Source organism: Thermobia domestica, chromosome 18, assembly GCF_964235325.1.
Source record: "Thermobia domestica chromosome 18, izTheDome1.hap1.1, whole genome shotgun sequence".
Lineage (NCBI taxonomy): Eukaryota > Metazoa > Arthropoda > Insecta > Zygentoma > Lepismatidae > Thermobia > Thermobia domestica.
The window spans coordinates 170,609,472-170,632,513 of NC_137471.1; the positions used below are offsets into that span (position 1 = coordinate 170,609,472).

General features: G+C 34.7%; 1 protein-coding gene across 1 annotated transcript; it reads left to right on the top strand.

Annotated features, from left to right (window-relative positions):
* Nucleotides 1-4,958: 4,958 nt before the first annotated feature.
* LOC145674810 (uncharacterized) lies at nucleotides 4,959-20,223 on the top strand. Its single transcript, XM_081745030.1, has 2 exons — nucleotides 4,959-5,576; nucleotides 20,011-20,223. Exons 1-2 carry the CDS (start codon nucleotides 5,221-5,223, stop codon nucleotides 20,186-20,188), a joined length of 534 nt encoding a protein of 177 aa, XP_081601156.1. The 5' UTR covers nucleotides 4,959-5,220; the 3' UTR covers nucleotides 20,189-20,223.
* Nucleotides 20,224-23,042: the final 2,819 nt, after the last annotated feature.

A 23,042-nucleotide genomic window follows, 5' to 3' on the forward strand; every position in this document is an offset into this window, starting at 1 on the left:
TAGGGAAGGTACTTACTTCTGATGCGCTTCACGGACATGGCTAATGAGTTGGGGGGCCCCGCTGCTAAAGATTTAGTTGTACATTGGACACATTATTTCTGACTGCAAGTAAAAATATGGCTCACTGGAAAGCATGATGAGCAGTCTGCTCTGAGAATGTTATTCACTAGATATTTGAATATGCAGAAGTAACCAAACGGAGCCAACTTAAAACATACACCTACACAAAGATGACTCACGTGGCAGCCTGGGCTAATATGTACTCCCCAACTATATTCGGAATCTCATGCTATGCTAGATAGTGGTACACTTGCCAAAACCTGTGTAAAAGTTCCTTGAAGCATAAAGTGAAGCAAACAGCCTGTCAACCTTGACGATGGAGGCTGTAGATTAGAGATTTGACATAGTTCTTCAACGCGCACCAAAATTAATCATGCCATGATGCCTTAGTGCTTGACTTCGGGTACCCAGAATCCCTTGCGCGCACCCGCGAACATGATGCTTCGGCAGGGTTGCCAAATACCAGAGGATTACAAGAGGTAAGTAATAACTTGTACTAATAATACAACTGTAGAATCGTTTACAATGGGGCGTTACATACTCCAATAATTGCAAAGAAGAGCTTCGAATGGGTACGAGAACTAGAATATTCGACTGCTGACGATTGGAAAATAGTCTGTTTCAGTGATGAATCATGTATTTTTGTGTCTGATGAATGTTAATATGTGCGACGTTGACCTGGGACAAATTCAAGTTGGAATGTCTTTAATAAAACGTGAAGCATCCTACTTCAGTCATGGTCTGGGGTGTGATCTCTGTCTTCGGACCTATAGTTGAGAGGACACGACCAATACCTATAAGTTCTTCAAGAAGAACTGCTTTCCCAGACTGCACTTCGGTTTGATGATGTACAATTTATCTTTCTGCATGACGTATCCCCATCCACCGGGCCAAGGCTGTGACAAAATTCTTAGAGGACAACAAGATTAGTGTTCTTCCGTGGCGAGGTACTAGTCCTGATATGAACCTGATTGAAAACTTTTGGGATTTCATGAAAGAAAAGCTAGAGAAGAAACACATCAGATCCAAACTTCAATTGATCAAGGAGATCAACAATTTGTTGTATCATTATGCTGAAGTGAAGGCAAAATGTGCTAAGCTCGTACGTAGGATGCCACAAAGGATAAAAGACTAAATAAGGAATAAAGCACGTCTCACACGGATCTAAACTAAGGCGTCAAACCAGGCTACAACTTAACAGTGTTGCTTAACTCAAACTTCCATACTATTTCTTTCATCGTGAGGTGATATAGGGGTCTCAGACGATCCTTAAAACTAGGTAGGTTTTACCAGCAGAGCCTCTCGTGGTCGGTGTGTTAAAAAGAAATAAACACTTGAAGAATGTGTTATGCACAGGGCAATCAACTGTCGCAATTGTAAATATTATTGTTTATCTATTTCAGAATACGAGTTCATCCGAAGATAAAATAGCCGTAGCAGTGATATCTGCTCCGTTGTTGAGACAAAATCCGTCCTCCCCTCCCCCCCAAAAAAAACGAGAAAGAAAGAGTAAAGAGGAGCTGCTGCTCAGGGAGTGAATTCTTCGTCCCAATAATTCACAGTTAAGCACCGTATTTTCAATGGTGAATAATGAACTACATACAGAAGATCCCCGTTCCTACAAGAAAAAAAAAACCCTACAGGTTGGACTATTCAGAATTCCAGACGCTACTGAAATTAGTAACTCCGAAAATTCGGCAGCGAGATACGAACAAGAGGGAGTCTGTATCAGCTGCAAAAAGGTCTCTAGATCCTTGTATCCATTAGATTGTAGAACTGAAAATCAAATGGCTTGTCCACATATGTAAATGAGGACAGTTATCAGGCGCGGAAAGCTAAAATAAAGAAAGAGCAATTTTCTAGTATAGGCACTGCGTGTATCCGTTCAGCTCACTACCCTCAAAAAATGCCCACATAACCCATAAAGTAAACTTACACCGCGCCGGGAGCTCCTCTCATGCACTACAATCGGGACTTTCTGTATTGTACCAGCATTGTAGAACTGTTCCCTAAAATTGCAGGAAGGCCACACAACATTGATGACAATTAACTCTCATTGTTTCTGTTTCTGGTGCTATTTACTTTTCGCGTACCACACCTGAATTTTATGTTTATATGTGTATAATTACTAGTGTAACATTATTACAAATGCTTTACGACGGATAAAATAAGTGAGTTAATATGAAAGATGCCTGTATAAAAACAGCGGCGGTGAATATCTGTACAAGTGTACAGAAGTTGTATTTTGTTTTTAAAAGTGAAACGCTACTAGTATGAAACAATGACAAATGCTATTGAAACTCGTATCACTTCCAAAACCCATTTGTTTCCACTATCCTCGCTTATGCGGATACCCACCTTTACTGGCGCACCCCCTCGCTAACACTCGGGTCCCCCAGCTTCGGTTAGATAGCATTCGTGCCTTTTAGTGGCGACCTAGCGCAGGTTGTTTTGTGTTTTCTGGGCTGTAGTTTTTATGTATGCATCCGGACGCTGTATTTATATTCAAATAGTAAAAGAATTATATTTTTTCAACAATTACTTATGATACCCCCTCAGGGGCGGATCCAGGGAGGGCGATCGTCCCCCCCAAGAAGAGGAAACTTTCTTATTATACATGTGTAAAAAAATAACATCCCAAAGTTCGGAGTCCTTAAAAGTAGCAGTATGACAATCCACCGCCCCCCCAGAAGTCGGTCCTGGATCCGCCCCTGTACCCCCTTGAATTTTAACAATGCATTGTGGATATTTTCATGTCGCCAGCACAAATCATTTAGAAAACAATAAGAAGGAAATTAATAAAGGAATTCTAAATTTTGAACAATTATTTCGAGTGGTGCGCCAAAAGTAAACCTGCACGTTTTTTTAAAACGTTACATTTTTTGTATACAAGGTGCACAACATACTTAAATAAGTTATTTTTATTATTTTTAAAAGATTTAATTACATTTGTTCACATCTGTTCTGTTCGGGAAGACACTACTTACTTCACTACATACCTTCTCTAGTGTTTTTATTCTTGAAGTTTTTTAAAAATAGTAAAATCGTGCTTCATATTATATACAAATACATATTTTTCATATGGTTCTATTAATATTTCTCTTGTCCAGGCAGCATCGTTTTGAAATTACAGCGAGAAATAAAGTTGAAGGTCATCAGGCCCTACTCTTTCCTGATTGGTAGTTGTATGGAAGTGCAGAAGAAAATAGAAACTGCTTCTATATCTTCCAATTCAGGATCCAAATAAAAACAGCAGAACTTTTCAACCTGACCTAAGGGCAAATTACCTCTCACACGATCGTTAAGTAAGGTCGTGAGTTTTAGATCGTGAATCGCAACCTTACTTCATTCCCGTCTGAGACAGGCTTAAGGAATTTCATAACAAACATTAATCTTTGTTTGAGAGATAATTTTGGTGTAATTATTCCACTTCATTATAAGTTTCCAATTTGGACACAACTTATAGTAATTATATTTGAATGTAACGTACGGGCACGCATTTGTTTTATTGACATTGAAAACCATATGCCACACTCACTAAAAATTAGGACAGATACAAATTAGTAATTTGGACTAAAATCGTACATATTTTCTCACGTAATATTATAAGAACAGTAAAATATTCAGAGACTGAATATTGAGTTTAATAATTTGAACACGTTTGTATTTATAGAACTTAGCTATATATAATACTAAAACAAGAATACAATTGTACGTCAACTTCTATATGCATGATGGTTTACGATCTTTATGACTTCCCGTAAGATCTACGATTAGGTGTTCTTTAGATTGGCACTTGGCGTGGAAGGGTAGCTTAGATAGCCCATCCACGTTCGCAAAGGGGGGGGGGGAATTTCCCCCCACTTTTTTGAAGTGACCCCTTTATGTATATACTTTCACCTCGAAATATAAAGTTTTTGTATGTATTACTGGTTCATAGAAAAAATGGTGCCATATAATATTTGCTGTTGTGTCAGTACGTATTGGTTATTTGCCTTCCCGTGGAGTTAAGAAAGCTACAGACATTGCGTTTTAATGCAATTCAACGCAATTAATATTGGAATTGTGTATTTCTTTAAATGTCGTAGTATCTAACTTGTAAATACTTGTAGTATTTAGTGTCTTTCACTTTCTAGAGTAGTAACATGCATTTAGCGGCATGTGTGGAATTAAAAATATAAGTTGTTCAGTTCCCCAGTTTCAATGTAACTTCTACAAAAAAGCCTCATTATTCATTACTATGATTATTATTATTATTTCTATTTATTTGTTTTGTAAATTTGTTATTAAATAATCTGATCACACAGTTATCCAGATAGAATTTTTAGATGTTCATGAGCAAGGAATCAAAGCCCTTCTTACCCTTTCGGTGTTTGAGAGTACAAATGACTAGTACCTACTTGAGTTGCTCTTGTTAATTTACTTAATAAAATGTGAAATATGATACACAATATTTTAACTGAAAAATATAGTATCCTATTTGTTATACAGCCTTTTGTCAAATAAAGTGTTAGAAACAACCAGGAAAACTAACACTGATATACAAATATTCATATGTCTTGCCCCGCCTACTTTTAACGTACAAGCACCGCCACTGCACGTTCGTCAGCAAGAAATCGTCTTATGTGTGACTATCTTATGGCTATGCTATCGCTACGTGCATGAGAAGACATTTTCCCACCCCACTGTTAACTTCCACAATATTTTACTTCGGACAGGTGTGAAGTAATAATTAATTCTGGAATGCTTCTTTTCGTTACTATCCCTTAATAATTACATTTTTTTCTCTTTCTGTTTTACACTCAAACGCTGACACTTTATGTGACAACTGTTTTTCTCTTTCTTTTTTTTTTTTCATATAGAGACTCCTTCTTTTAATAACTGCTGGGTCTGGCACCACTGCGTAGAAGCAAACAACGTAGGCGTTCAAACCTATTATCAGAAAACAAATATTCTGTATTTATTAAAAATTTGATTGTATTTTTGATTGAAACTTTCAATCAAAAATACCGTATAAAGTTACTATTTTGAATGTTTTTGTGAGTCATTTCATCAATTCTAGCACCACAAAACACATTGGAAGTATGAAGCACAGTAGCAAATTCGTTAACGACAATAAATATTTCTTATTCATATTCTTATTCTTATTGTGAAGTCATTATGGATCGTAAGGCGTTTGTTAAGTTGGAAGTGATGTGTAAAGAAGAAATTGAGTATGACTCTCCTCAGGAAGATCCACTCGAATGGAAAGGGTGGACTTACGAACTGGTGGTGACTGAGAACAAAGAATTAATATTATGTACAACGGAAGGAGATCAGACAAAGGAAAAGGATGTAGCTATGTATTCTTCGGATGTGAAATTAATCGCTGATACACTGAAATCAGAATCTGTAGTAGAAGAAGTACCTGTATTTGAAAGTAATACAAAAACAGTGGTTGAAGAGACTTCCACGTCGTACTCTAATGACAACAAACAATTCACAAGAAAAGGTCTAGATTCATTTGGGTCAAAAAGGTAATGTTAAATTTTCTATATGGTAATTTGTTCTGATTGAAAATACAGTTGCGCGCGTTCGGAAATTTTGTAGGTAAAAAGCAACACTCCACAAGCAACAGTTAAGTAAGAGAGTTATCTCAAAAGTAAAATAATAATCTGCATTTTACAAAGCATAGGATACGTAGACTAGCTGTACAAAAAAACACAAGCTATCGATACCACCCATAGAAATATTTTGGTATCTCATATCACAATGAAGTAATGATTATAATTGATTACACATTTCTCACAAAATCTTGTACATATCTAAAATATGAATTCTCTACGGTAATGTCTCAGGTATATAGAGCATTCAGTAGAAGGAGAGGTAGCATTGCTGAGGTGAATCCGAAAATTTCCAAAGTTCAAATGCGAAACGTGTTTTACTGGCACACAAAAATGGATGTTTGTGTTTTTTGACGATGTCACCTTTTTGTAATTTCAACAATCGTATTTGTGTTGTTGCCTACCTGTATATAAATTTACTTTACGGGCGCATTAATGTATGTAAACGGTAAAAACTTTTGTGCAAACGGCACTAACCAACCTGTAGTCGGTGCTCACTATTAAAGCATGAATAGTATGTAAGTGAGTTAAAGCTGGAACACAGCATGTTGACCCGAGCGGAAGAACAGGTTCTTTACTGGGGACGAGTATATATGTAATCGTGTTGTCTTGTGTACTTACATGCTAATGAAAACGTTATAGGTAGCATCGAAATATGTTTGTATTGCTTCACTGTTTGTGTTCCAAAGTATCATAACAAATTAGTAACGTAAATTTCTATATTATGTGGGATTCTTTAGCTCTCGGACATCTCTATAGTTGTGCGTCATAAGTTAGCGAACTGACTTCTGATACTTCACTCACTCACAATTATTAATTGTTTGTGAGCGTATCCGTAGATAACACATGCGCTAGTCTTTTAAAATTATTACAATTCTTTTCTGCAAATTTTACAGCAAATCTGGAGCTTTAATTATGTGCGTGTCCGTTGCTGTGGTATACAAATTCACACTTTATAGAGTTTCTATATTTCAAAATAGTTTTATCGAAGACACCATAGTTTGGAAGAATTCAAGATCTATATATACAGGGTGAGTCAAAATAAGTGTTACAAGCCAATATCTCGCGAACTATACATCATATAAGAAAAATATTAAGAGAGAATTTACAATATAGAGGGGCCTAAGAAATGAGTCAAACATTAGGTTTCCCCCGCCCCCCATTTTGAGGGGAGGGGGGTGAACGTGAAATTTTTAAATGGGAACATAGGTCGAGTGATACCTCGTTCGAAAGAGCTTGAAAAATTGAACAATTTTTGTAGGAAACAATTTTTGATATGGGGCACCGTTTTCAAGATGGGCCCCAAAAATGGTCCGGTATCCGATAAAATTTCCAGTACTTATAAATAAGTGTTACAAGCCAATATCTCACGAACTATACATCATATACGAAAAATATTAAGAGACAATGTACAATATAAATATTGTCTCTTAGTATTTTTCTTATATGATGTATAGTTCGCAAGATATTGGATTGTAACACTTATTTATAAGTACTGGAAATTTTATCGGATACCGGACCATTTTTGGGGCCCATCTTGAAAACGGTGCCCCATATCAAAAATTGTTTCCTACAAAAATTGTTCAATTTTTCAAGCTCTTTCGAACGAGGTATCACTCGACCTATGTTCCCATTTGAAAATTTCACGTTCACCCCCCTCCTCCCAAAATGGGGGCGGGGGAAACCTAATGTTTGACTCATTTCTTAGGCCCCTCTATATTGTACATTGTCTCTTAATATTTTTCGTATATGATGTATAGTTCGCGAGATATTGGCTTGTAACACTTATTTATAAGTACTGGAAATTTTATCGGATACAGGACCATTTTTGGGGCCCATCTTGAAAACGGTGCCCCATATCAAAAATTGTTTCCTACAAAAATTGTTCAATTTTTCAAGCTCTTTCCAACGAGGTATCACTCGACCTATGTTCCCATTTAAAAATTTCACGTTCACCCCCCTCCCCCCAAAATGGGGGGCGGGGGAAACCTAATGTTTGACTCATTTCTTAGGCCCCTCTGTATTGTACATTGCCTCTTAATATTTTTCTTATATGATGTATAGTTCGCGAGATATTGGCTTGTAACACTTATTTTGACTCACCCTGTATATTTTTAGTTATCTCTTTGTGGGGAGAAGCAAGCGTAAAAGTTATTTATATATAATCTTACAATTTCATGAGATTAGAAAGATGAAACTCGGTATCCAAGCTCATTTCTAAAAACTAGTTAAGATAAACACAAGTTGCAATTTGGAGAGGGGTAATACAGAAGTGACAGACCCTTATGATTTCGAAGAAGACAAACCCAATGTAATCGATAAGGCGGGAAACTTCCAAATCTTTTAGAACAAAAGGGAGCAATTTTTTGAATGCTAAAAGTAAGGAATTTCAAGACACTAGTAAAAATAAAAACATTCGGGACATTTATAAGGGGATCAACGATTTTAGGAAAGGCTATCAACCTTGTGCATATATATTTAAAAAAAAAGCTGACGGAACAGTTGAAACTAATACAGATTGCATCTTAAATAAATGGAAAGATTTCTTTGACGAGCTACTTAACAAGCAACCAAGAACTAATGTGCATGGAAAAAGGGAAACACATACCGCAGAAGCTTATATCCCAAAACCTAGACGAATAAAAGTAAAAATCGCTATAAAGAATTTAAACCAGCACAAATATGCGGGTATAGACGAGACTCCGCTAGAGTTAATTTTAGCTGGAATCTAAAAATCACGGAACGAGGAACACAGACTCATTCTCCTTCATACCTGGAGCAAGGAGGATATGAAGTGTCTAGGGTTCGGTGTCAAATTATTTTGGATGGATTAGGGTTTTTCCTCGTGTACCTACCGTCACTGACGAGCCACAAGATACGATTACAGCTGAATATTAACTTTTTTTCCGTCCGTCTCCCATAGCATCAGGGGACAATATACTAAATCAAATCATGAATAACTCGATCACGCAGTGGTTGTCTAAAAAGGAAGTGCATAGTCGTACTGTACTGCCTTATGTATATGGCAAACAAATCTAAGTATAGAAATCACAGACATGTCTAAATCTTACCTGTAATACAGTATTATCGAAAAGATTCACGAACATGTCGATGAAGAAAAATCAATAAATCACGTATTAACAAAACGACAATACCAATTACTTTATGTATTTAATTACGTGGCTGATTCTTATTACAAACCTTGATTTTAAAATAACTAACGAGAAATTTGTAACAATGTGGATACTTTTATTTCAAGCACATTTTAATTTATAAAACAGATTAATTTTCACAACAAAACTATGTGGGTATTGGTATTCGTTGGCTCATTTCCGGGATTGTCGAACACGCACGAATATACGACACAACGGTAGCACGGATTCGCGTCACGCAAATAATGGCGAAATTGTGTGTTAATGATTGAAAAATTTAAACTTAGTCCAGTTGTCCTTTCCTGGTGAGAACTTTGGACGCTATTCTCCTCACTACTGGGCTCTCCTTGCTGATGTGAGTCTCATAAATTAATATTCTTTCATGGTTTGTGCATGTGCAGATTTATAAATCACATCAATAATTTTTGCAACTACTAAGTGCATTTTCTTCAACTATGTGAACGATATTAAATTGATTACTACATTTTAACATATTAATAATATAAGTTTAGCATTTCTGATGCACTAGAACGATAAGTGAAATTCGTAGGAAACACTTATTGCAGTTATTATTCACTTGTTGGTTTTTATTTTCCCACTGTTCGCGCTCTTTGTGAAAGCCACAGCGGCACTTGTATCGCACAACGCTTTTACTTGTGTACTCAATATTTTACACCAAATTTCTGCAGTTCGAATATGATCACCAGTTTTCATATCTTCTGATATTTCAGTTTCATCTTCGGAAATTTCTATACCCCAATTGATGACATTATTAATATTTTTACTTAACACTACGTATTCTACAGAAAAAGTTGGGGTGAGTGCGTTTTCATTACCAAAATTTTGAACATTTCCAACGCTTTCATTTGCCCTACCAGAAGCACTGTCTCGGCAGAGCATTTTTAGTTTAACGGTGGTTGTTTATTATGATTACCTGACCGTGGAGGAGAGGGAAGGGTGCGAGATTTATTATTTTTTTTTAAAAAAAAAAGGTGATTGGTTACCAAAATGAGGAATTGAAAAAGATTGAGGCGTATGCCCACCATTACCTACATGCCCTTGGTTAGTATAATTTATAACTTCCTGACCTCTATGCGAATTGTGAGTACGTTCACTTTCAGTATACTGTTGTGAATAGTTGTTTCTAGGCTTACCCTTAAGGTCCTGCGATTTATTCGTTTATTTTTCATTGACTTGATTTTCGCAAACATTAACCTGATTCACACGCATTTGTTTCTTGTAAAATACATTATTTGTTTTAGAATATTATTCTTGGACAACGTTTCAAGGTTTGAACAACATTTAACATAGACTAGGTCCAAAGGTGGCAACAAAACTAACTGTTGTTCGGAAATAATTAGGCAACAGGGTCATTCCATATCAATTCAATACAGTGATTTAACCTCATCATCTCAGATTTTAATGAAATTTCTGGTACATAGATGCCCTCTAGTTAGACTAAAAAAAGTGCAAAATTCGTTTTTATATATCGACCGGTATTGAAGATAGGGGTGTGTAAAATTTGGAAAAAAATGCCCCAAAAAGAATGTTCAATGTATTTCGAAATTGGAATGGCAGCTCTTCTAATTGAGCTAGCGAGCTGGTTGAGTTGTCATTTTAAAGCATTTTTCATGCCCTTTCCTGCGATATACAACATCATATAGGCTAGTCCAATTTTTTATTTTCAAAATCAGAATCAATATTTTACTTCAAAATTTTTCAAAAAGTGCATATTTTAAAATTTTGAAATTAATTCAATCAATAGACAGTATTGTTATAAAGCGCCTGGCAAAATATGAATGTGGGTAGATAATGGGTTAATTGTTTAAAAAATTCAAAACTAATACTTTTTTTCAAGAACACTCTGTACGTAGGGTAATTATACTTAATACTAACCAGTAATGATTCCATACGGGGACCAAGTATCTGGAGAAATCTATACATTATCTGAAAGCTCTTGCCATGAGAAGTACGAAATCTTTTCAAATCACGGGCAAACCCACAACCTGACCCCATATGGGGCCAGTTTGTTGCTGTTTGTGACCCTATATATGATATATTCGACAGAAGTAAAAATGAATGTTACGATGCGTCACGCGTAAGCCCCTAAGCCCGTTGTGTTTTTGTTTGGCTCATTGCTAGAACGTAACTTGGGTAACGGTTTGATAGTATCACTTCCCACCCAAATGCAATCATTTTTTCAGTGTTGCCAACGAATTGTAAATACAGCGTGGATGATGGTTTCTGTACTACTGGATGTATAGCCATGAAACCTATTGAAAACATCATTCCTCACTAAGGAAAATATACTTTGGACATTTTCCTCTCCCGAGGACCCCAGTTTCTCAGCGTTGCCAACCAAGTATAAAAATAAGAAATTGTAAAACAGGTTCCGTATTATGAAACGTTTATACACCAAGCTTCGGGGAAGAATATATCCGAACTATATTTTCTCTAGCGACGGATTATATTTATGCCACGTTTCATGGATATATATCCAGTGGTACAGAAACTATCGGCCTCGTTGTATTTACAATTCGTTGGCAACACTGACGAAATGGGTAGGTTTTGTTTGCAAAGTGATATTATCAAACCTTTGCCCGAGTCACATGAACCCAACAGGAACATGATGGGCCCAGCGCCTTATGCGTGATGCATTGTAACATTCATTTTTACTTCTGTCGAATATACTATACATAGGGTCACAAACACAACAAACTGGCCCCATATAGGGTCAAGGTTTTGGATTTGCCCGTGATTTGAAAACGGTTTCGTACTTGCCATGGTAAGAGTTTTCAGACAATATATAGGTTTCTCCCAGGTACTTGGTCCCGGTATGGAATCATCCCTAGTAAGTTTTACACTTGTGTGAAAATAAAAATAAACGCTAATCTGAAGATAGAGTACAGATGATTTCATAGTAAAACTTTTCAATAAGTAATAGGACATGTTTATCACTTGAACTTGAAAAATCCACATTTGTTCGGCGTACATCACTTTCAAGAAGATAACTTTTTCCATCGGGAGTTACAGGATTGACATTTGTCACAACGTCCACTACAGATATCCACAGAACATCAGCGTTTCTTTTATATGGGAATGATCGAAATGGCCAGGTTTATGAAGGAAAGTTATTTTTACTTCATCAAGCTTTTCATTTTTCTTTAAAACATACCCGAACCACCAATTTCCTTCATAGACAGCGGTCGCATAGCCTGATATGTCTTCCAATTGAAGTTTATTTGAGGATTGTGACACTTCTTTTTCCTAACCCTGCCAAACCATCCGTAAAGTGTTTCACCAATAATGTTATGTAGTTTTCGGAATGAATGCATCATATTGTTGTGTTACTTTGATAGGCAATGCTTGATCGAAACAACTTTCCGGGAACATTTCAGATTCAGTATATTTCTCTTGGGCTGAGTAGGCAAAATTTTCTTTCGTAATGTTTTCTGCTGCCCACTTAAAACGTTGTCTTGTGGTTTAAATTTGATTGTCATAGGGTCCATGCAAACTAGCAGAAGCTGCCAGGCTATTTACTGAACCCCTTACTACATCGCAAGGCCTTTTTCCATGTGCTATCCGAGAAGTACCACCCTCGTTCACTTTAAAAGCTGCCTCATGAAAGCAGACGTTGAAAAAGTTTTTCTTGCTATTGTATTGCGCGGTAGACCTGTCGGAAAAATAAAAAAAAAGAAAAACTGGTAATTTTTGAAATTTGAATGTCAGAAATTATAAGAGTTTTTTTTTTTTGAATGGTGTAAACAGCAACTGTGTTGTGTTCCAGGCAATTGGAAACAACATGTTTAACATCTTAAACTTTGTTTTCCTGTTTGAAATATAAAACAAAAGGATGGATTGTGAACTCGTCCAGTGGTAGCTCTATGCTTTATCTTGTAGCGCGTTGCTATAATTTTTAGAAAAATCAGATGACAGCAAATTCTCATTCTTTGAGATTTTGTTTTGTATAGTTAATTAAGGCTCACTTTTGGTTGGCAATGAACTCATGCATACCCGCTAAAGCAGCTTCAGTTCGTTTCGTTTATTTAGGCTTAACGTCCTTTAGTAACAGCGAGGTTTTGAAGGACTGGACATATTACTTGAAGTGGCATCTGAACCAGTACTCGGTTTCTCCTAGGAGAAACTTTGTGGGTTCATCGGACTTCTTAATTACAAGGCAAAAATTAGATTCAACTGACACAGATGATTCCACATATGTGAAAACGCCACTATGAAATTCACGTGGCATTTGTGATTACGAATTGTGGCATTTTAGCATTGATTTTTTTACACCAATTTTTTTTCTATAAAAAATACCTGGTTTAAACTAGCCAACCCGGCTGTTGTGCCAGTGCTATATGTATGCTGTTTACAAACCACGTTTATTTACAGTAACATTTTTAATTGAGTAACTTGTATTAATATTATTTTAAAGTTCAAAACTATCAGTACTTTAACTTGCTTTAAGTTAGTTTTTGAAGTATGAGGTAATAAGTATAGCCAGCAGATCACATGTCGGTACGATATGTTTTAGACCCATTACTGTATTCGTCATGTTAGTGTTCAGATTCATTCCCACAAGTTAAAAAAAAATGCAGTCGTATATTTTTCAACTAGGTACAGGGTATTAATGAAAACTAGTGTTAGTTTCAATTTTTTTTCACAAAGAAACTATTATCATCCCAAATTCATATTTCGGCAGGTGCTTTAGAACAAAACTGTCTATTCATGGAATTAATTTCAAAAGTTTAAAATAAGTCCTTTTTTAAAAAATATTGAAGTAAAATTTTGATTTTGATTTTGAAATTAAAAATTTGTATTAGCATATATGATATATATCACAGGAAAGCGCAGGAAAAGTGCTGTAAAATGACGCCCTAACCAGCTCGCTAGCTCAATTAGAAGACCTGCAATTCCAATTTCAAAATACATTGACCATGCTATTTTGGGCATTTTTTCCAAACTTTGCATAGCCCTGTCTTCAATACCGGTCGATATTTAAAGTTGAAATTTGGTATTTTTCTTAGTCTATATGAATAGTAACCTTGTGCAAGGTTTCGTGACAGTCTGAAATGGTAAGGTAAATTTTGTTCTCAAATTGTGTTGATTTGGAATGGCTCAACAACATTTTAATTGTGTTCAATATGAATGCCTAACTAACATTCTTATTCAACTCGCTAATTCTATGGTAATGATCACCTACAAAGTAGTAAATTTTACCGTCATCTTTGGGATCATACTTTTCTGATCACAACACAGACATTTTCGCTGCTACGACTTTAGGAGATCCGAACTGTTCGTTGAAAGCAAGTACAAAGTCACTGTACGATTTGAAATCGGGTCTACGAGTAATAAACCGATATTTGGAGGACCCTTGCATTAGAAAAAATAAAATATCTAAATACTTTATTTCTGGGATATGCATTAATTTAACATTTTTCTCAAATAGTTCCAGAAAATTAGATGCCGTAATTTCAATTTCATGACCTAAGAATTTTTCAAAAGAGTCAATTCCACTGCGCTTAGTGGTACATTCTTAATCTGCACCGTTGCACTATGATGGTCACGTTTACCGGTTTTACTTTTGATTTTAGTTTAACGCTAGTTTCATAGTTGCTGTTACTGCGCTCACTACTACTACGACTAGTGGAACTACGAGTGCTTGGAGTACTGGCTACAATATCATATAGTGAATTAGTAAAGCTACGAATGTTGCTGACACCATTAGATCTGGATTCAACATGCAAATTTAAGATTTGGTTCTGCATCAATGACAATTGAGTTTGTAACATTTGGAATTCTTGTCTGAGGTTACCAATCTCATTCTTAACAACCAAAACAGTACTCTGAATGTGAACATACAGTTTTGATTTCTTTTTTCTATCTCTAGTTAGCTCTACTACACTACTGCTATAGCAATCTACAGTGTTCTTGAGAAAAATTAACGAATGATTAATGCAGTCAATATCCATGCCACTTTTGCTCACGCTACTTTCATTCAATGCTATTTTATGCATGCACTCGACCACCTGTACTACCTTCAGTATCTGCTAACATGCTTTGATTATAACATATCTTCTTTCAAGATCCATAATTCTACGGTCAAGCATTTGAAAAATATGTTGAAATTCATGCTTCACGTGTGTTAGAGAATTACTAATTTAGGTATCAACTTGCTGAATCGCTAGTGACAACTCATCTTGCGTCTCGACCTATTTATTGCAGGTTTGTAATTTAATTTCATTAAATCGATCGTCTACTTCTATTTTGAATTCCCTAAGTTCTCTATTTATACTTCCGAATTCGGTTCTCATTTCTAATTTTAATGCATTGAACTTTGTATTCCTTGGATACCGTTAGCTATTTTCTGAATTAACGCGTCATGTTTTTCACGTAATTCAGATTTTTCTGTTTTCAAAATATCGACTTGTTTTACTAACTCAACATGATTAGTTTGCATGCGTTCGTTGGTTTCGTTGAGGTCTGCAGTTAACTTTTTCACCGTTGCGAGTTAAATGACTCACTATACAAAAATAATACACACTAAATTGTGACATCGACTACGCATTAACACAGTACAACAGTTCACTTTCTTCTAGAGAATCAAATGTCCATGAGAAGGGACAAGGTAGGAAGTGTTTGGGGTTCGGTGTCAAGTTATTTTGAATAGATTGTGTTTTTCCTCCGTGTACTCACCGTCACTGACGAGACACACGATACTATAGAACTAAAGATTAAGTTTGGTTGTCCGTCCGTCTCCATTAGTCTGGATTCGGATAATAACCACGTCTCCCATAGCCTCATGGGACATTATACTAAACAAAGCATAAATATCTCGATCACGCAGTGGTTGTCAAGAAAGGAAGTGCAGAGTCGTACTGTACTACCTTATGTATATAGCAAACCAATCAATATAGAAATCACACAAACATATCTAGTCTTACATGGAATATACTTTTATCGAAGAGTATCACGAACATATATCGATAACAAGGAATCAATAAATCACATGTTACACACAATGACAACAGCAATTACGTCATGAATTTAACGTGACTGATTCTCATTACAAACCTTGATTTTAAAAGAAATAACGAAACTTGGTAATTGATATGGATAATTTCATTCTCTTTTATTTACGAATGGATAATTTCATTCTATTTTTTACTCTATACACCTCTAAAAAGTCTCATAACTACAATGCATAATTCCCTACCCGACCAGCATTTATAATTTGCTTATTTGATAATTATTGAGGAGTAACCATTATCTTCAAAACGTGCGCTGCCCTGTGGTCTTTTGCACCACGTTAACGTACGCATACATGATAACGACATATCTACTTGGAGATGCTGCTCTTTATTAGCTTTAAGGATCCTAACATTGCCCTAAATTACTATTTCTGCTGAACTGCCATTCATTTAATTACACAAAATATAAGATTGATTCTAATATAATCATTTTCTTTACTCAATATGCATTATGAGTATTGACGTATGTAGTTAATTCATGCCTAATTTTAGTAACAGACTTTAGTCAGATGGAACAATTTTTAATCAATCAGATATTTAACTAACGAGTTATACATTTTTACCGTCATGTGGTAAATTAAAATATTTGCTTTGAACACACAAAAGTTTTAAAAATGATATGCCAACTTAAATGGTTGATATTTATTATGTTGTGAGTTTATAGACAAGTATTGGTTTCAACTAAACGTTTCTCTCTCAGAACTTGACAAACATAAATTTTCACTTAAATAACACTTTATCAGTCTGAGTCTCCTATGAAAACTTCTTTAACTATTATATTCTTTGTATTAGAAACAATTAAAAACTTGAATAAAAAATGTTTAGTCTTTCTCTCCGGAATGAAATCTTAAAATGAAATAATGGTTTTCTCTCCTGAATGTGAGAACAGCGAATCAAGTTGATATTCATTAAAATAAAAATGATTTTACTTAACCTTTTTTCAATACCGTGTCTGTGTGCATTTACAAAATACTTTATCACTTTAGTAGCATGCTATTCAAATGAAGCCATTAAAACATGCTATACATTGTGATAAAGTAACGAAATTGTAATACTTATTACCGTTTCATTACTAGATACAGGGAAAATCTAAAACAAAATTAGTACAATTTCGGTAACTATAAGAAAATCCATGTTTACTATTAGTATTATTATTATTATACAATGAAATTATATCTAATATCTTGAATAATGATTTGTTGAACATTTCAGAGTGTTATAAATATGGTAAGACGCGTTGAAGCCAACGCAGCGTTAACCTGTATGCCAGTACACAAGAACACTAGTGTACATCATTCATATAAAAACTATAAGTTAATAATTTGATCCCGAAGATGAAAGACTTACGACGTTTAACTCGGACGATTCATGAGTTACGAAGTTCTGACGATTCAGAATGAATTGCTCTGTACATTAAAACCTTATCCATTCCTAGCTTAATGCATATGCATTCTAACTATGATGTATCCGAGTAAGATTTCTAATCTGAATTTGGGCTGTCGAGTCCATGCGTTTAGAAGGTAACTTTGTGAGAAAGAATATAATGAAACGGACATTAGGAATTCCCCTTGGGTGGAAATTGACATTACAGCCCCGTATGAATATATATTCTACTCCAACATTAGTAATATAGATGGCCTTATCTACAGAATTACCATGTTTACAGGACACGTGATTCTAGAGCTTTGAACAACACATGTGATGTAACTGACGTGTACGGTTAATACTTCGGTAACGTGGTCGTATGCAGTTTTGTTTGACGTAGTAGTGGGCTCATGGTGTGTTCATATAGTCGATATCAGTTAAGTTGAGTATATTAAAACCACCGTACGTCAGGAAAATGGAAGAGATATTCCAAATCCAAAACAAGTAATATTCATATATTTTCTTTAAATCAAAATTAAACATTTCATTAATATCAAACTCTGAACAACACTTTTATCTTTTAAGTTTTTTTCTATTAAATCAAACAGTCTGTTCGAAACTAAGAACAAGAATTTCACTTTTATATTTTCTCGTTAATTTATACTAAATATCAAGTGCCTAAATCATTTGCTAAAGATCCAATTGGTCGCCAACCCGATTCACCACTTTTAATTTCTTAAGGAAAGTAAGGTGTTTTTAGCAGTTTATCAATATACTTTCAGATTCTTCTTAAGTTATAACATTATTATTAGTAAACTGAGTCGAAGTCAAGACATCAATATTGATGCCAAAAATAAATTGTAAATATCCATTGAGAACACTATAGACGAATGGCCTGACAAATAGATCTTTCAAAGCAAATAATAATAGCCAAATTATTTCAACATTTATCAAAGTTTTGTTTAATTCATGATATATTCTTTATCAAATTAAACTTACCTTAAAATTCAATGGATTATTGCAGTGCAGATTAGGAGCATAAGAAAAAACAGACTCAGAAGCCAAAGTGAATAATATTTGCTCTGAAATCATTTAGAGTTTAGATTTTTTAATTAATTAAATAAATTTCTTTATAAAATTTGGGAATTGCTATTGACTTGCCATTTTTTTTCTAAACACATAATTGCATGGAAACAGCTAAACAAATGTAAACAAAAAGAAAGGTTAAAATTAAACTCTGAACAAGATTAAATGATATTTTTTTTATGATTCCTGGTTTGAACATTCGAAACACCTGAAAATAGATTTGTTACAATTAACACGTAAACATCCTAACAAGGATTGATTCAAAAAACCTGTATCAGAAATGGTACATTCATATCTTTCAAAAGTGGCATGGCATTATGGGATTTCGAATTCCTAATTGCTATCTGTTTTTCAAAATTGCAGTGCTGTTCTTCGTCTAGTCCTCAAACCCAATTTTAAGCACCCAAATACTGTAAAAGATAACAAAGCATATACATTTTAAACAAATGAACCTATTATGAGTTAGTGTCGGTGTCTCTTTTGTTGGCGGATCAAAGACGGTAGGTATTTCCATAAACTTGAACAATAAACGTTAACATTGGAAACACTATGCGGATAATTGAAGAAATTAACAGCGAACATTAACAATTCAACTGAAAGCCTAAAGAATTCCAACTCAGTCTCTGTGTCTACTTTTTCGTCTGTTCTGGAATTTGGTTGAATTCCCTGTGAAATTCGTAATTTTGCTCTACTATACATCTTTATTTTCTATCTGTGCGTATTCTATTTGTACGATTTAAATATAACAGATGGTTTGTGGAATGTTGGTATTTCGCGGTGCGCTTTCACTGAATTTCCGTGCACTCATCCAATCTCGCTCACGATGATTATATTTACGGTGCACCTTGATACTTGTTCCTATTTCATTATTGAGTTTACGTTTGCTGTATCTATAATTATGACGTTATTTATAACATACTGTTTATATAATTTCTCGTTTGGCTTTCTTAAAGTTCTTCTGAGTCGATGAGTGCACACAGAAAGGAAGACTGATGACTTTTGATAAGTTGTTCGGTTAGTTAGTTAGCGTGAAGCATACTAAAATAAGATTTACGTTGCTATAAAAATTGTTCATCTTTCTAATTTTACATTATACATTATTACATAAATAATCAATTCGAAATGCCTTGCGGTAGTAATACGCATGGAAATCGTAAAATTCTTGTGAAAGAAAAAAGCAATATAAGAGATTTGATAGCTCCAAATGGTAATAGAATATTGTACAGCACTATCTTCAGAAAGTGGAAGAAACTGAATCTTCAGAAAATGGAATAAGGGAAGTATATAACCGAACATAAACTAATGCTTTAGAGTGTGTTTTCTATATTCTTCAGTGTTTAAAATTTGTTGCTAAAATTAGACAGTGTAAATTACTATAAAAACTTCAAACGAAGATCAAACATGTTGCAAATATTTAGCTCTTCTCGGTCTTCATTCATACTTTTGCGAACATATGCATAAGTAGTTGTTTATCTGATCTAGTTCATGTAATAGTACAATGTTATCAGGTTTCAGTTTATAACGTAGGCTTGCCTGAAAACGTACAATATTAAGGACCAATTACAAATATAGTCGAAAGCTGTATCTGATCATTGTAGCCGTATTGTACATGAATAATTTGTATTTGTTTGTTGTTTCATATAATTAATTTAGATTTCCATTTATTATTGTTTATTGGACTTCTCACAAGTTCCATAAATATTCATTTTTCAGAATAGCAAATACTTTTGTTACACACAACAGTATTCAAAGTTCAGGTTTAGCAACCCGCATGTCAAAGCATACAAGCAAAAAAGGACACACGTGCCAAGTGTGTGCGAAGAGATTCAGTTATATTTCATTTTTGGCAAGGCATATGTTAATACATACAGGTGAGAAACCTTACATATGAGAAAAGTGTGTAAAGGGATTTAGTTCTCGTTCAGGTTTGATGAAACACATTCCTGTACATACAGATGAAAAACCTCATACTTGTCAAGAGTGTGGATGGGCTTTTAGGCTGAAGTCAAATTTAGTAACCCACATGTTAGTACATACAGGTACAAAACTTCACAAATGCCAAATATGTGGAAAGAGATTTACATCAAATTCAAATTTGACGAAACACATGATGGTACATACATGTGAAAAAGCTTACAGTTGCGGGGAGTGTGGAAAGAGATTTAGACGAAAGTCATATTTGGCAAAACATATGTTAGTACACACAGGTGAAAATTCTCACACTTGCCTGAAATGTTTAAAGAAATTTACTTTACATTCCGTTTTGAAGAGACACATGCTTATACATACAGGTGCAAAACCTTACACGTGCCAGGAGTGTGGAAAGAGTTTTAGTCAAAAAGCAGTTTTGTCGATGCACATCTTAGTTCATACAGGTGAAAAAACTCACAAATGCCAAGTGTGTGAAAAGGTTTTCAATCGAAATTACAGTTTGAAAATTCACATGTTAGTACATGCAAGAAAAAAACCTCAGAGATGCCAAGTCTAAGGAAAAGTATTCGATCGAAGTTCAAATTCTGTTATGCTCATGTTGATACATGAATTACTAAACCTTACACTTCTTCTTGTGGGGAAAATGTTTTATATCAAGTACAGGTTTGAGGAAACTCGTGCTTGTACGTACGGGTGAAAAGCTAACACGTGCAAGGAGTGTAAGAAGGCATTAAAGCAAAACACAACATTTCCAATTCAAATGTCAGTACACACAAGTGAAAAAATATAGCGTATGCCAAGTCTGACCAAAGGATTTAGTCAAAATTCATATTTTAAATGCACATGTTAGTACGTACAGGTGAAAACCTCACAAATGTGAAATGTGTCTAATTTTTTTTTTTTTTTTGTTTTCGTTCAAATTTAAAAGGACATACAGGGAGAAGACATACATGTAGGTGAAAAATTCACTGACGGGAAGAGTGAAAGACAATTTGGTTGACTTTCGCTTTTGGAAACAGATGCATCACTAAATACAAATGAATAAAACGACGTACTATACGAGAGTTTGGAAAGTGATCTATTTAGAAATCGAATGTAGAAACACGGTGTTAAATTGTAAATACGAGGAACGTAATAGAGTTAGAATATGACAAAGCAATTTACTAAACACATGTTTGGCATTAGCCACTTAAATACATTCAGGTGAAATAGGTAGTATACGCTACAATTCTTGAGACAAAAATAATAATATATTTTTCTTAATAAAAATATTAAGATAATTAAAGGGGAGAAGTCTTGCATGTGAGGAATAAAGCCATTTTTATTAAGGATTATTTGACTTTACGATTTGCGGATACATGCAAGTGACACAAGTCTTAGTTGATAAAAGTTGAAATGCTTGTTGGTTCAAAATCAATTTTGCGAAGACTAATCTTAACATAAAAATGAGAAACATTCTATGTGCCAAAACTGCGTAGACCTTAGTTGAACTTCTTATCTAGCAGACCAAAGTTAATTAGCGGAGAATACAGCTTGATTGAATTTGCGTGGCCATAATCCCAAATATTTTATGGAATATATGAAATCAGTGTATCATTCCCAAAGCACCATACGTTCCCAAACCTAAAAAACGATCAGTAAAGTATCAAATTTGGTACCATCGTATTTACACATACGGCTTCGACACTGCATCATGCGAACAGCGTCACCAAGAATACGAGCAAAGATAAAGTTTACACTACATATGTTAGCGGATTCAGATCGTAAACATAACAACCGTATAGTGTAGAAACAGAAATAATGAGAGGTAATTACAAGAAACAAATATGGCGCATGCAAGTAAGACATCTTTGGCGTGCAAGGAATCAGAACAGGGAATTCTTCAAAGAAATATCTTCACAATGTTCAATTTAATTATGGGCGGGGATATTAGAAAGGAGCATAAATAAAAACCACAATTAGGATACCAATTGTAAGCAGATGCAGATGGGAAACCTAATCGCTCCTAGGGTGCAAAGAAATTTAGTTGAAAATCATATATCACATGATACACTCAGAACTTGATTCAAAGCATTGCATTTTATAATACGGTAAATTTCGCGATGCATTTTTATTCATATATGCATATGTACATACATACGAGTATATAATGTATGAACGATTACCTTCACTTGGACAAACATTTCGTTCTAAAATCAGAGAAATCACTCAAAAAGAACTAAAAATTGACATATTTCTCCCTGAATGTAGCTTATTATCTTGTAAGGTGTTTAGGTACTTCTCGGCTTAAGATTGGTGTTTAAATTTTATGCAAGGATAGATTGCTTTTATGTAAGATTGGGGGTGAAGATGTATGAAAGCACATTTTCGTAATAATCGAAGCAACGTTATATTGCTTCAAGACATAAATATAAATTGCTAAAAAAAATACTCGTCTATTTTATTGCTCGATAATTAATGCCTGGGTATAAAGGAATTTAAATTGGCAACCAGTTCTTTGTGTAAGAAACAAAAATGCTATATTTGAAAGCTATTTTGCAAAGTTCAGATTCGGTTCTGGTTGTTGATGTTACCTTATACCTGGATATTTGCTAAGCGCATGTCAACGAAATTGAATGAGCAAGAAGTCCATTGTCTAAGGAATACAAACCGCTATATTTAAAAGCTATTTTGCAAAGCATAGGCTCGATTCTACTTGTACCTGTTACCTTACACCTCGATATCTACCAGCCGAATCTCAACGAAATTCAGTGGGCAAGAAGTTCATTGTCTAAGAAGTGCAAGTCACTATATTTGAAAGCTAATTTACAAAC

Bases quoted from the DNA above. Each gene is read 5' to 3' on its own strand.
- LOC145674810 (XM_081745030.1), top strand. From the start codon at position 5,221: ATGGATCGTAAGGCGTTTGTTAAGTTGGAAGTGATGTGTAAAGAAGAA. The intron at 5,577-20,010 runs GTAATGTTAAAT...TTCATTTTTCAG, and splicing joins GATTCATTTGGGTCAAAAAG to AATAGCAAATACTTTTGTTA.